The sequence below is a fragment of the Anolis carolinensis genome, chromosome 3 (assembly GCF_035594765.1).
Source record: "Anolis carolinensis isolate JA03-04 chromosome 3, rAnoCar3.1.pri, whole genome shotgun sequence".
Taxonomy (NCBI): Eukaryota; Metazoa; Chordata; class Lepidosauria; order Squamata; family Dactyloidae; genus Anolis; species Anolis carolinensis.
Genome location: NC_085843.1, coordinates 65,138,808 through 65,153,097, shown reverse-complemented (window position 1 = coordinate 65,153,097; position 14,290 = coordinate 65,138,808). Strand labels below are relative to the sequence as shown.

The following is a 14,290-nucleotide window of genomic DNA, read 5'->3' as shown; positions in this document are numbered from 1 at the left end:
TATCTGATTTGATAAACTGGATTATATGGTTGTGTAGATCCAACCTAAATTGAATGTTCGCCTAGGTAAGTGGACATAGGACTGCAATGTGAACCCATGCAATTAAAAAAGATGCATGCAGGGAAAAGCATACACATTGTTCACTGAATATAGAACAGTAAGAATTGCATTGCTAGAGCATGCCCATTAAATGAATGAGATTTATACAAGCTTTCACTAACCATTGTTCAACACATTCACTACATTTATGTTGTTATTGTAAGTATGTTTCAGACCCAGTTTAATCTTTTTCCCCACATAGTGTTTTCATTTCTTAAAAAATGCTTACCTCTTTGTCTATTGTAGCATATTCACAAACCCTCTCAATAGAAACTCCATTGGTTTCAATTTCACATGCTTTTCGAACCCAGAAATTCAAACTTTGAGTTATCTGGAATAAACGATTACTTCTTTCTTGAATAAGTTTCCAACATTTTGCTTTGTGACATATATGTAATTACAGAAATCCACCATGTAAATTGAAAAAGAACAAGATGCTTTTTGATTACCCAAAACACTGTATCTATTCTAAGCTTTTAGTAACACTGATTAGACATGCCAGAATGCGAAATGTCATGGCTTGTGTTATCATTGCATTTTGCTGCATGATAGACAACCAAGAAAAGTCATAGCAAATAACCAGGATCCACTGCTTGTACAACCAGAATCAGGATTGTTGTTCTCCTCCCCCTGCAGAGGACCCAAAATTACTCCAAAGAGTTTTCTAGCTCTCCAGAGTATGTTTTGAGGTCACCCAGTGGGAGGCCGGAAGAATGGAAAGTTATCCCTCCTCTCAGTTTTACTGGTAGAAGCCGTGAAATACAACACAAATACATAGTTGGACGTTGGTAATAATTCTCTAGTTTTTCTGGTAAGTCTTTTGTGCCACAGCTGAATGGCAAAGATATTCAGCAGGTAATACAGTAGAGTCTCACTTATCCAAGCTAAACGGGCCGGCAGAAGGTTGGATAAGCAAATATGTTGGATAATAAGGAGGGATTAAGGAAAAGCCTATTAAACATCAAATTAGGTTATGATTTTACAAATTAAGCACCAAAACATCATGTTACACAACAAATTTGACAGAAAAAGTAGTTCAATACACAGTAATGCTACGTAATAATTACTGTATTTATGAATTTAGCACCAAAATATCACGATGTATTGAAAACATTGACTACAAAAATGTGTTGGATAATCCAGAACGTTGGATAAGTGAGACTCTACTGTACTTTCAAAACATTGGGACAACTTCACTGGTTGGATTATAGTTGATCCTGCACATATAAATGGCAAAGAACATAAATGATAGGAAATGCAGTTTTCAATCCCATTTACAAATACTGTAATTGTACTTTTAAAAATGCTTACTTAAAACAAATTACTTACATTCAGTGCATAGGAGATTGCTAGTCCCATTGTAGCAGAATCCATCTTGCTGCCAGCAAACATTGTAAACAGTGCAGCAAAAAATACCATCAAGTTACCCAGAAATTCAAGTCTGATAGCCAACCATCTGTAATAAATGCATCCAGATAACTATTTCACATGGATTTGATCATAACTATATTACACATCTCTGCAGTCGATGTCTTCCATTTATAATTATGCAGTACTTATGGTGCATTTTATTCTGAAGAGTACTTAACCATTCCGTAGAAACAAACAATTCTCTGAATTGTCACTCCTTTTTAAAAGGAGTACATAGAACACATTACTATGTAGTAGTACACATTACTCATTTAAAAATGATATTATAGTCAATGCTAAGATCTTTTACGAGAATCATGTCTCCTATTGAAACTGAGAATGCCAAGAATGCATAACATTTATTGGATCACATTGATGCAACTTGAACCTATGTATGTTTCCTGAGGCATTACTTTCTTGGTGTTTAGTGGACAAAACTTCCAGGTAAGACTCCACAGGACTACAGTCTACCAGGGCTGTATACATGACAGAACTGTAATAGTTTACAATGGTTAGACACCCCATTAACTGCCACAACTGAATGCTATAGAATTCTGCAATTTACAGTTTGTGAGATATTTACCCTTCCCTGTCAGAGAGCTCTGGTACCACTACCAACTACATCTCAGGATCACAGAATCATAGAATAGTAGAGTTGGAAGAGACCTCATGGGCCATCCAGTCCATCCCCTCTATCCTATCCCATCGGATAGAGTTACAGTAGTTAAAGTGATGCCAAATTGCTGTAACTCTGCAGTATGGATAATCTCTAGAATGTAATTCCTATTAACAGCACTTGTACTTAGTTCTGAGTAAACAGCACATACTGTAACTGCACTGAGAAGAGATACTGAACCCCAGCATGTTTTAAAATGCTAGAGTAAAATCACAGATTCATAGAATCACGGAGTTGGAAGAAACCACAAGAGTCATTCAGTTCAAAACTCTGCCATGCAGGAACACACAATCAAAGCTCCCTGACAGATAACTACTGTATCCAGCTTTTGTTTAAAAAAAAACCTCTAGAGAAGAAGACTCCACCACACTCCAAAGCAGCATATTATCAGGAATTTTTTCCTAATGTTTAAGTGGAATCTCTTTTCCTGCAGTTTGAATGCATTGCTTGTACCCTAGTCTCTAGAGCGGCAGAAAACAAGCTTGCCTCCCTTTCTAATGTGACATCCTTTCAAATATTTTAACATGGTTGTCATGTCCCTTCTAAACCTTCTTGTCTCCAAGCTAAACATATTCAGTTCCCAAAACAACTTCTCTTTGGGCTTGGAGATTAAACTAACTTTGATCAGGTACAAAATCTATTGAGTAGCTGTAATTTTTCCATACTTCCTGATAATCACTTCCAAACCGATTTGAGTAAAGATGTATCCCTTTATAGAAATAAAAACGGACGCAAACATCAACAATATATTTGTCAATTAGATCTCTTGATAAAGCTAGATTCGTTAGGGGGACACTTTACTAAATAACAGATCAAATCAAGTAAAATATTTATTTCCAGCATTTGTGGAATTGTAAATGCAGTACAAAGAAAAAATACATTATAAAAAATCAATCTTTTTATCTTCTGTTTATTAAAACAGGAATTTAGCCTGACATATATAAATCCCTTTGTGTGATATCTAAGATCAGCTTTCTGCAATGTGGCATTCTCCAGATGTTAGAGGACTACAGCTCCCCTTATCCTAACCATGAAGAACTGTTGGGAGCTGTAATTCAAAACAACAGGAGGTGCACAGATTAAGGGACAGCTATCCTATATGGTTAATGTATTACCTGTTTGAAATCACATTGTTGTAGAAACAGACCAAGTTTTCATTGACCACATCTTTATTTTGGTCAATAAATCTTTCCTGGCATCCATATGCTCTAATGGTTGACACACCTAGAAGTGTTTCACTGAAGTGCGAAAATATAGGTGTCTGTGAAGCTCCGGTCAGACGTCGGATTTGTCGGGAGCTAGCAATATAGTATCTCTAATAAAAACCATACAAAGTGAAGAACAAGTGAGAGGTTGCCATATAGAGCTGAAAAGATTAGGGCAAACTTTCTATGTTGGGATACTAAATGTATCTGAAATACAGTAATAAGGGTATTAGGTGGCATGTTATTTCACTGTACCAATGGCTTCAGCAGCAACATCTATCCTTGGTTCTTTCATTGTATGCCTGAACCCAATCCAACAATCTAGCTCAATGATGGCAAAACTTTTAGAGACCAAGTGCCCAAACTGGGGGTTTGTGCGGGGGAGCAAGTAGGTGTGCAGGCATTGTGATATGCAAACCAATTGCCCAAGATACGATAATCTAATTGCTCTCTTTTCTGTCAAAATAACACCATTTACAATAAGAAATTGTGAAAAAGCAAGAATGATATATTTAGCTTACTTGGATAGTGAAATACATGTATCCCAGTGGAGCCACTACTAGTATGAAAAGAGGTGATGCAAATACAATCACAAGAATTGTTCCAACAACATCCAGGGTACAGTTCAGCCAGGTCCGCAGATAATAATGGAAACGTATATCAACTATAAACATGTCCTATGATCGTGCACAAGAAAAATCAAAGTCATTATGAAAATGTCCTTGTCATCCATACTTGGAGAAGAAAATTCTAATTTCCCACAGTCTTCCTCAACTTAGTATCCTGTAAATATTTTAGCATCTGACACTCAGCATTCCTGACCACTGGCCATATTGGCTGAAAGGAGTTGAAGTCCAAAACACCTAGAATAAGTACTACGCTGAGGATACCTTCTCTACCATATTCTTCTAGAGTGCCTATCCTTAAAGGTCTCCTAGATCAGAAACATTTAAAGACTAGAAAAAAGTTTCCATAAAGGAAATAAAAAGTAAGTGGAAGGTCACTGTCAACATATGGAAGTGTGTTTGGCCAGCAACGTTCTAGAATGCCTTTTACTTTTTCTGCTTCCAGACAGAACAAGGACCGAAATATTGAGAATGAATACTATACAGGTTTTGTACTTCTGCTTCTATATCTTTTCCTACCAGGCAGTAAAATAGACCAAGACCTGAGAGGAAACAAAGTAAAACACAAAGATTTTTTTAAAGACCAAAGGATGAGAGGTGTCATCTCCTACCCATTCTCCCAAACTTGAAAGTGGGGTGCTTATTTGTTCTTTACCTTGGTAAACCTGTTGATGATTTGACCTACAGGATTTGTTTCAAAGTACTGAAGTGGAAGACGCAGCACATTATGTAGCATCTGGCGATGCAGTGCCCGAGAGGCACAAATAGATCCTCTAGTAAGGACATAAGCACCACAGCAAACCAAAAGACCTTGAGTAATAAATGATATAAAAGTAAGTGTTAGCACTTTTCAAGGCTGCTTCACAATAGCTGTCTCCCCATCCATCAAATCTATCTATTCACCAGCCTTGCATCTGGGGATTGCTACAATTCAGCTGTATTCAATTGCTAAAATTAGGCCCAAATGTATTTTACTTCATCTTCAGTGTCATAAAATCCATGTTTAAATAATATAAAAAATGCAAAAGTAAAATAGTAAACTGCAGATTTCTGTGCATTAGCAATGGAAAGGGGATGCCAGCTATTTACAGGACATGTACGTTCCACATTGAGGTATATCATCTAAAGAACTGCTAATATCGTTCTTCTCTTATTGACTACACTAATTGTGTATCTTCAGTGATCTTTACTCTACCCACTCTGGGTCTCCTGAGAAAAAAGAAGAGATAATAGACATTAAAAGTGTGGTTCAGCAGGACACATTCAGATTTTGCTTCTACTTCAGATATGCATGAGACCCAAACAACTGTTCATCATTTGTGTAAGTCTTCAGCATCACAACATGAAATATTATGGTAAAATTCATTCTTCTGCCTATCTAGAATCATCAGTGGTTCTCCATTGGGAAAGTTCTAGGGATTGCTGGATCTCTATTCCTAGAATTTCTCATCATTGCCATACTGACTCTAGACCCTACCCAGTTAACCTGCAATTGACCATCCATATGAGAAATAGGTTGCATGAACGCTTGTCACAAAGCATAAATCAAGTCACTACATGTCTGATTAGTAAAGGCTATCTGATTACAAAAAAGGCTGGCATTATTAAATTAATGTTAAGACAGCTAAATTTGAATAAAAAATAAAATGGTCTGATTACTCATACCCTGTATGAATCCCAGTAGCCCATAGATCCTGAGCTTGTGGTTTCTTAAATGTTTCCATTCCACAACATCTTTAATATGTTTTGCTTCTGTTGTCCACGTGCTGAGCCACATGTTTTGTCCTATGGCTACAGCATTTTGACCTAAGTAAGCTACTATGGTTAGCCACATCCATGACCAGCCAAAAGCTTGTAGGTATTTTGAAATCACTGACATTTTCACCTGAATGTAAGGGATACACATTAGAGTTACTATAATACAGAGAAACAAGCCAATCTTGGAATGCTAATTGTTACTGTGCAATCCTAAACGGCTGGTTGCAGGAAGTTTGAATAGGGTGGAAATTAGTTTCAAACGGGCTGGGAAAGCAGGAATATAAAGACCTGATGTCTCCTCCCCTCCACAAACAACATGACTATTACAAGTCAGCAAGGATTTGGAAAGGCAGATCATCCGTCATTTCACTACTTCATTCACCCAGATCACGATCTGGAAATACAACTTTAGATTCTAACTCCCAATATCCAGCAAACCAGGCTTCAGGGAGACTGCAAATGACCCACATGTTTCCCATCCTCATTCTAGAAAGATGCAAATAGCAATTTAAAACAAATACTTACAGTCCCAATAGCAACTTTTTCCTTTTTCATTGAGAACAAGCTCCTTTCAACAAAAATTGCAAAAATGTTATTTTACACTGTGGAAAAAGAAACCCAGAATTCATCTACACTAGCTATGTCTTTTTTAATATTTCAATAGCTACAAAGTGCAGGCAGAGTGGGTTCCTATTTTAGAAGATGCAAAACTGGCTCTTCACTGATAGTGGGGCTCATTTTTCAACCTCCTTTTTCTGCTTCAATACATTTACTCATAACAATATACCATCTCATTCTGGAAGTTTTGACCCACTCAAGGCAACCAGGGAACTGAGTCAGAACAAAGCCCCAGTCCGTGATTTATTTTTTAATAAGCATTATGCCTTGTCCTTTTATAATATATCCACACTGAAGAGAGCTACATGGTAAATGTACTGGAAATGGTTCTGCAGATGAGTGCGGGTACTACTGGACCCACAAGAGTAAGCTGCAGCATGTGGCTCTCTGTACAGGTGAGATATGATGTTTCGTTTCTGAGTGCAACATCAGACATATGATGCATTTTAGTTCTCCTCCTCCCCCCACCCCAACATTTGTCTGATACATGAAATAACTCAAGGAGTTTGCTTGTGTACTCACTTATTTTTATTCTCCAACTGTTCCACTTTCTTTGGTAGAATGTAATCTTTCATTTTAATATTATCTTTTGGACAAGATTCTACAGAAAATATATATTTAAAATGATTATAATGTCAACTATCCACTTTTAAAATTATGATACATTGTGTTAGATACAAAACTGTGCTTGTGAAAGAAATTCTGGCAGTGACATTGTTTCACAAACTATTAGGAAACTGCTTATCTGCAAGGCTTAGAGGCCACCCTGACATTGGGTTCCCTTTTAACCTGTATCAATTATGTGCTAGTCAGAAAAAAGGCCTTGCTGCAGAAGGACAATTTACTGCTGCAGGAGGGAAGAAAACCTCTGAATCCAATGCACAGACAAGTAAGAATGCAGTCAGGTTCAAAAAAAAAATGAACTACTGCATTCCAAGCTTATGTCAACTGAGTTTTACCTCTCTTATACTGTATGAGAACTAATTAATATGAATGGCTGGAACATTATGATAACTAATTAATATGAATGACTGGAACATTTCTACAGAGCAACATTCCAGAGAATCCAATGCCAAATACCAGGATGGGGAATCTGCAGCATTCTAGACTTTGCTTTTAGTACAACTCCATGATTTCCGATTAACTGAAATTGATGAGAATCTGGACAGTGAGGGATTGCCCACCCCACCGCACACAGACATAGCTACAAATGATCTAAACTAGCCAGAAAGAAGATGTAGCTCAATACTTGGAATTCCTCTGACAACCTTATCCTTCCCTTATCCTTACTACCCTCCCCCAACACCCTGTTTTATTTTTATATGTTTTTACAAAATGCAAAATAAAGATTATTTTATAAAAAAAAAATACTTGGAATTTCTGATCTACACATACCAGGCCTGAATCTTAATGGGGCAAGAAGTCAAAAGTCTTTGTATGACTGAACCTCATGGCAGAAAAGAAAATAATTTAACACAGTAAGCAGGACATGACGAGTGCTTGGTAGAATAGCAGGGACATATTTCACTCAATAAGTGTCGCAGACTACCCACACAAAACATTTTTTATTTTATTTGCTATACCATCTAGAGCAGAAGTGTACAAAGTATGACTTTCAACACTTTTGTTGGACTTCTACTCAGTTCTAGCCAGAAAAGTCACAAATAGGAATATTGAGCATGACACTCCAATATTATTCAAATAATCATTTTCCTGATTTAAATTGTGAGTTTTATGACAGCCAAAGTAATGTGATGTAGACTAAAGTGCTGGACCTAAAACAAGAAAACCTGAGTTGAGATCTTTGCTCCTCCATGAAGCAAAATGAAGTCTTTTCATTTTCCTTTTCTCCCATCAAAAGTCAAAAGTAGTCTATTCACACATTAAATCTAACCCACTTTACAGACTTTTGCAAAATAAAAAGGGATTAAAATACAACTGTCTAAATTCTATTACTAGTCCCATCCAAGGGACAAGACCACGGTTCTAGACCTATTAAGTCAATGGGACATGTGTAATTGTTGATTTGCTATTCATCAAATTGATTAAGTAAGTCTTTTATTTTACCAGTAGGATTCAGGCCAGTATGTGCTTCCTAGGAATAGCAAAATTACAATCCCTACATACCAAGAGACCACAAGAGACCCTTGGGCAGGCCTCGTACTCAATGGGACGAACCAATGGTTAAGCTATTTGGCCAGAAATATTAAAGAAAAGCACATGATCATATATTTTGGCAAATGATAGATTTGTGTGAAGCTCAAAGGAGTGAATTGACAACAAATCGGATAGGACAGGAAGACATGCCTACAGCAACCACATTACTCTACAAGATATATGGATGACATACAATACACCGTATGTATGTAGGAAATCTGAATAATCCATTGTGTACAACAGATCTGTTGGGAAGGACAGAGGGGCACTATCTGTTTCAGATTTATCCCATTTGATCATAGATTTCAGTTCGCATTGAATTGAACCATACAAGTTATTTTATGAAAGGAAACTTTATTTGCTTACTTAACACTGAGGATATCTCTTCATCTTCCTTTCCTCCACCGAAAGTCAAAAGAAGTTCAGCAAAATCTGCTCCTTTAGAGAGCAGCTCTTTATAACTTCCAATTTCAGTGATTCTCCCATCTTCCATCACAACTATTATGTCCATCTGAGGTAGCAGAGTCAGGTTGTGAGTCACTAAAACACGGGTCTAGGGACAGAAAAAAGCAACGATGATCCTTTTTTGCATGAGAAAATAGAAATGCCATCTGAACAATATTCAAAAATCTAAGAAAAAAGATTTTCTTGCCTACCTTGTGTTTCAATAAGCCTGTGGACCCAATCACCTTTTCAAAAAGGTGTTTACCAACATGGACATCTACAGCAGACAGAGGGTCATCCAGTAAGTACAGTTCAGCATTGCTGTACACAGCTCTAGCTAGGCTGACTCTCTGCTTCTGGCCACCACTTATATTCACACCCTAAAGGCAGAAAAAGGCCAAAGGTATATCAAAGAGTTATTTGGGGTGAAATTAAAATGCTTCATAATATTTCATATTTCAAAATGCCTTTAATATAACCAGCTGAGAGATAATCCACATGGACGGCAACATATAGGGCAAATTCCCAGTCACATTCTCAACTTACATCTTCCTACTTCAGCTCAACAAATGAGTGGTCTTTTGATCATTTCCAGTTTTGGAGGAAATAAGACAGCATAATTTAGTCTTTGACTGTGGGTGTTGTTATGTGCTTTCAAGTAATTTCCAATTTATTGTGACAGTAGGGCAATCCTATCACAAGGCTATCTTGCCAAGATTTGTTCAAAGGGATTGGGTTTGCCTCCCTGTAAGCCTGAGAGAGTATGGCTTGCCAGGTCACCCAGGGGGTTCCCACGGCTGAGCGAGGATTCAAACCATGATCTGCAGACTCATAGTCCAACAGTCAAACAACTAGACCTCACTGAGTGGGTGTTGGAAGTCAAAAAAACTTCCTGAACCTACCAAAAATGGCCACCACTTTTATAAGCACTTTTGTGGGATCTGTCTCAGTATTTTTGAGTCCAATCCAGGAGGAAGTCCATGAAACTGGATCTGTAGTTGAGGACAGGTGTATGCCAGTGAATACTACAGATAGGTATAGGCTAGTCACCCCACAATGAGCAATCATGAAAATTACCACAGAGTCCATTTTGTGTGTTATGCTAAATATGGAACATAATGCCAAAAGATTTCTAGCTTGCTTTTGAATTTGATATAGAGAATGCTGTGGCACACATAAAGGTAAAGGTAAAGGTTTCCCCTGATGTTAAGTCCAGTCGTGACTGACTCTGGGAGTTAGTGCTCATCTCCATTTCTAAGCCAAAGAGCCGGCGTTGTCCATAGATACCTCCAAGGTCATGTGGCTGGCATGACTGCATGGAACGCCGTTACCTTCCCGCTGAAGCGGTACCTATTGATCTACTCACATTTGCATGTTTTCGAACTGCTAGGTTGGCAGGAGCTGGGGCTAACAGCGGGCGCTCATTCCGCTTCCAGGATTTGAACCTGGGACCTTTTGGTCCACAAGTTCAGCAGCTCAGCTCTTTAACACACTGTGCCACCATCGGCCCTGTGACATACATAGCCTTGACTTTTTCATTTCCATGACTGGAAATAAAGATTCATCCCCTTCATTATGTAAATATAGGAAACTGATGTTTATTAAGTCAGATCATTAAAACTATTATCACCTCTGACAGAAAAAAGCACTACAAGATATTTCTAGCTGTGCAGCCTTTACTGGAGAAGCCTATGCAAGCAAATATCTAACCCACTATTGATTGACAGCAATTCATGCAAGAATGGTCTTATTGCAATAAACCCTTAATGGGCATAGTTTCAGCCTGGCAGAAACAAACATTCTTCCAAGATTCTGGAGAAGATAATGTGAAAACCCCTTGGAAAGATCCCTAGACAAACTTACTTGTCCTTCCAGAACTGAATATTCAGAAGTTTAATACTCACTCTGTGGAAATTTCACTCACCCTTTCTCCAATTTCTGTTTGGTCTCCAATTGGTAACTGGTCCAAGTCTGGCAACAAAACACAGGCCTCCAAAACCCTTTCATAAAAGAGCTGGCTCAATTCTGAGCCAAAGAGAATATTTTCTTGCAAAGTGGCATTCTGTATCCAAGCTTGCTGAGAGACATAAGCCACTGAGCCCTGGATGAAAAGGGTAAACCCATTAATTAACACAAAGTCATGGATATGATGAGATTTCAAAGGGAATAATTTTAAGTACTGGCTGAGAATCCCTCACCCAATATTCCAAAATCTGAAACATTCCAAAATATGAAATTATCTGTATAGGTTATTGAGATAGTAACACCTTTGCTTTCTGCTGGTTCAATCTACATAAGCTTTGTTTCATGGACAAAACTATTTTAAAATATTGTATATAATTACCTTCATGTTGCATGTAAAAGATTAACATGAAACATAAATCAGTTTCATGTTCAGGCTTGAGTCTTATTCCCAAGATATCTCATTATATTCATACATGCAAACATAAGTATTCTGAAATGTGGAAAAAAATCCAAAATCCAAAAGACTTCTTGTCCAAAGCATTTCAGTGAGGATAATAATTCTAAACAGTGAAATAGATCTGGAACTCAGGTTAGTATGGATGCAGGGTTAGCATCCACACACATATGTGCAAGGGCAGACTTTCATTTCCTGCCTTGGGAGTCCATAGTGATGAAGTAGGTTGCAGTCCATAAAAACTTAAATAAAACATATTCATTTTAAGGTATCCAAAGTTTTTTGTTGTTTGATGCAACATACTAAACTGGGTACTCCCGCCATGGCTACACAAGTTTTGCTGGCCTATAGTGCAATCCACATTTCAAGTTGGATTTGCTCTATATTATAAACATGCACAGGCATGTAATTTCTTCTAATGAAAACTTGCCAGAGTCATGGGCAAGCTGGTGTGAGCTAAGAGCAAGGAGTAGTTAGTAGCTTTCGTGCCAGGGCTGTAGGGATTCCCTTCTGGGTTTTATTCCAGAATTTGAAGGAATTATTCCAGGTTCACACATGGGAAAATTCAGTATTTGAGAATAAATAGGAGAGAGGATGGAATGAAAACAGAGTAGAAGGAGTTGGATGGCAAATGTTCTTGAGAAAACAGGCACCAGATGAGCTGCATGATATGGGGCTAAGAGCCTTGCAGTTGAATTTAGTGTGGGACTGGAGAACAGGGTTCTTTCCTGCCCTCTAGGTGCAGGTGTCAAGGACAGTATGACTTGATCAAACCCAAGATTAATTCACATTAACAAGTGTTGTGAGACTGAATGTAATCTATAGAAAGAAAACAATGTATACAGTTACAATAACACAAACATGCAGAAAAGTTTGAAAATACTTTTCAACAGAAAACTTTCAACTTCATTAAATATATCTGGAAATGAGAATAAAGAAAATCCTGTTTACTTTTCTCTCGGCAGTTCCTTCTGTTCTTTCCATTTCTCCAAGAATGGCAGAAAGGAGAGATGATTTCCCTGCTCCCACTTGGCCCACAACAGCAACCAAAGAACCTTCTGGAATCTCAAGGTTCAATCTAGAAATATGTAAGAAAATCAGTATCAAATGTATTGCTTTGATTAAAAATGCAAAATGAGATCCCTGTAGTGGTTGATTCAAAGAGTACCCTCCTCACACAATAGTAAGATAGCTGTTTCTTGCATATACTGATCATCAAAAGAATGCAAAAAATGGCTTATTTTTGGTAAAGGTGCTTCATCTATCACCTTAAATTGTTGTTTCAAACAGGGGTGGGGTATTCCAAACTTCTGTGTGCCACATGTAGACATTTTGGTCTCCAACTATTACTGCTATAGTTGCCATTTGGAGCAGCTGAAACTATCATTATTGGACACCTTGTGTTATTCCCAGTCCTCATTTGAGGAGGTTCCTTCATCCACCCAAACAGTATTTCTAGGCATTGCTAAGCATTTAAGTACTTTGATTTAGCTGAAAACCAAATTTAGGGACACGTTGAAAGAGTGCCAACGGATACACTGGATTTCCCCCAAAAGAGCTACACAATTCCCATCCCTCCTCTAAAGGCTATCCCTCGTCCATGAACTTTTTTTATATATCATGCCCAAAAACCTCTTCATTTTTCAAACTAATATTATCAGCTATTTTATCACTTATGTGTCCTTCTTCCTCCTAGATTTACTTCATTCACTTGAGTGAATCAAGGGCTGTGGATAGCTTTTGTGTGAACCATCTATCACGGAAGCTTTCCTGGTCTATGGAGCAAAATTTCCCACCTACCCAAAGCCTTATTTTTGGCACCTTTAACAACTAGGCACTACAAATATCTTTGGACTTCAATTTCCATCATTGCTCCTACTGGATGTGCTGATCAAGGTTTATGAGAGCTGCAGGCTAACATTAATCTGAGGGTCTTAATATTTAAATTCCTGGGCCAAGTTTCTGATAAACCAGTGTTTTATTGTTTACTATTCAACCACGGCATTTGTGACATTGCCCTTCCTGGGGGGAAAAAGAAAACGTGAACATTAACTCATAAATATAATAGGTTCCTTACTTATTTAAAGTTGAGGTGCCAATCTTCTCCCAGCAGAAAGAGGCATTAACAAATTTAACTGCATGATCTTGAGATCCAGAAACAAAACAATTGAAGTTAACAGAAGGTTGTTCAGCCCAAATTTGAAATCACATATGAAGTCAAGAATGTTTTGACCTGGCTTACCTCCAGTACAATTTGAGTTAATGTTCTGCGGGTAAAGGTCTTCAGAAGACAGAAAATCTTCCAGACGACTCAGGGAAACCTTTGTCTGAAAAGCAAACAACACATATTTAGCCAATTCAAATTTTAAACAGTCTTTTTAGGATCTTCCCCTACTATTTGTAATTTTACAGAACAAGTAAAAGCATGTCTCTACAGAAAAACATTGTTGCTACCTCTCAAAAATATCTACTAAACTCATTTTTACCACCTAGAAAGCCATTTTCCTTTAGGACGGAGTATGAAAACATTTTGCCATTATATCTGGTTGGCTCTTGTTTTCAGAACAGTTTATGATGTACATATATTATATTAACAAATACAGTAGAGTCTCACTAATCCAAGCCTCGCTTATCCAAGCCTCTGGATAATCCAAGCCATTTTTGTAGTCAATGTTTTCAATATATCGTGATATTTTGGTGCTAAATTCGTAAATACAGTAATTACAACATAACATTACTGCGTATTGAACTACTTTTTCTGTCAAATTTGTTGTATAACGTGAAGTTTTGGTGCTTAATTCGTAAAATCATAACCTAATTTGATGTTTAATAGGCTTTTCCTTAATCCCTCCTTATCATCCAAGTTATTCGCTTATCC

The 14,290-nt window shown here is 37.5% G+C and overlaps 1 protein-coding gene across 5 annotated transcripts in view; it reads right to left on the bottom strand.

Moving 5' to 3' along the window:
- Positions 1-14,290, bottom strand: part of LOC100567670 (ATP-binding cassette sub-family C member 2) — a 44,836-nt gene that overhangs the window by 8,797 nt on the left and 21,749 nt on the right. For 4 of the 5 annotated variants that reach the window (XR_010004943.1, XM_062977149.1, XM_008115685.3 and 1 more), the window contains 14 exons: positions 13,655-13,739; positions 13,490-13,556; positions 12,364-12,490; positions 10,918-11,094; positions 9,206-9,373; positions 8,916-9,102; positions 6,915-6,993; positions 6,300-6,342; positions 5,682-5,901; positions 4,672-4,826; positions 3,912-4,067; positions 3,301-3,500; positions 1,429-1,555; positions 329-430 (listed from right to left, as the gene is read on the bottom strand). Coding sequence is in view for 4 of the 5 variants with exons in the window: in XM_062977149.1 (XP_062833219.1) it covers positions 329-430; positions 1,429-1,555; positions 3,301-3,500; positions 3,912-4,067; positions 4,672-4,826; positions 5,682-5,901; positions 6,300-6,342; positions 6,915-6,993; positions 8,916-9,102; positions 9,206-9,373; positions 10,918-11,094; positions 12,364-12,490; positions 13,490-13,556; positions 13,655-13,739 (1,893 nt within the window). In the remaining variant the exon portion in view is untranslated. Of the gene's footprint in view, positions 1-328; positions 431-1,428; positions 1,556-3,300; positions 3,501-3,911; positions 4,068-4,671; positions 4,827-5,681; positions 5,902-6,299; positions 6,343-6,914; positions 6,994-8,915; positions 9,103-9,205; positions 9,374-10,917; positions 11,095-12,363; positions 12,491-13,489; positions 13,557-13,654; positions 13,740-14,290 lie in introns of those variants that run through there. The other variant, XM_062977150.1, reaches the window with a different exon arrangement.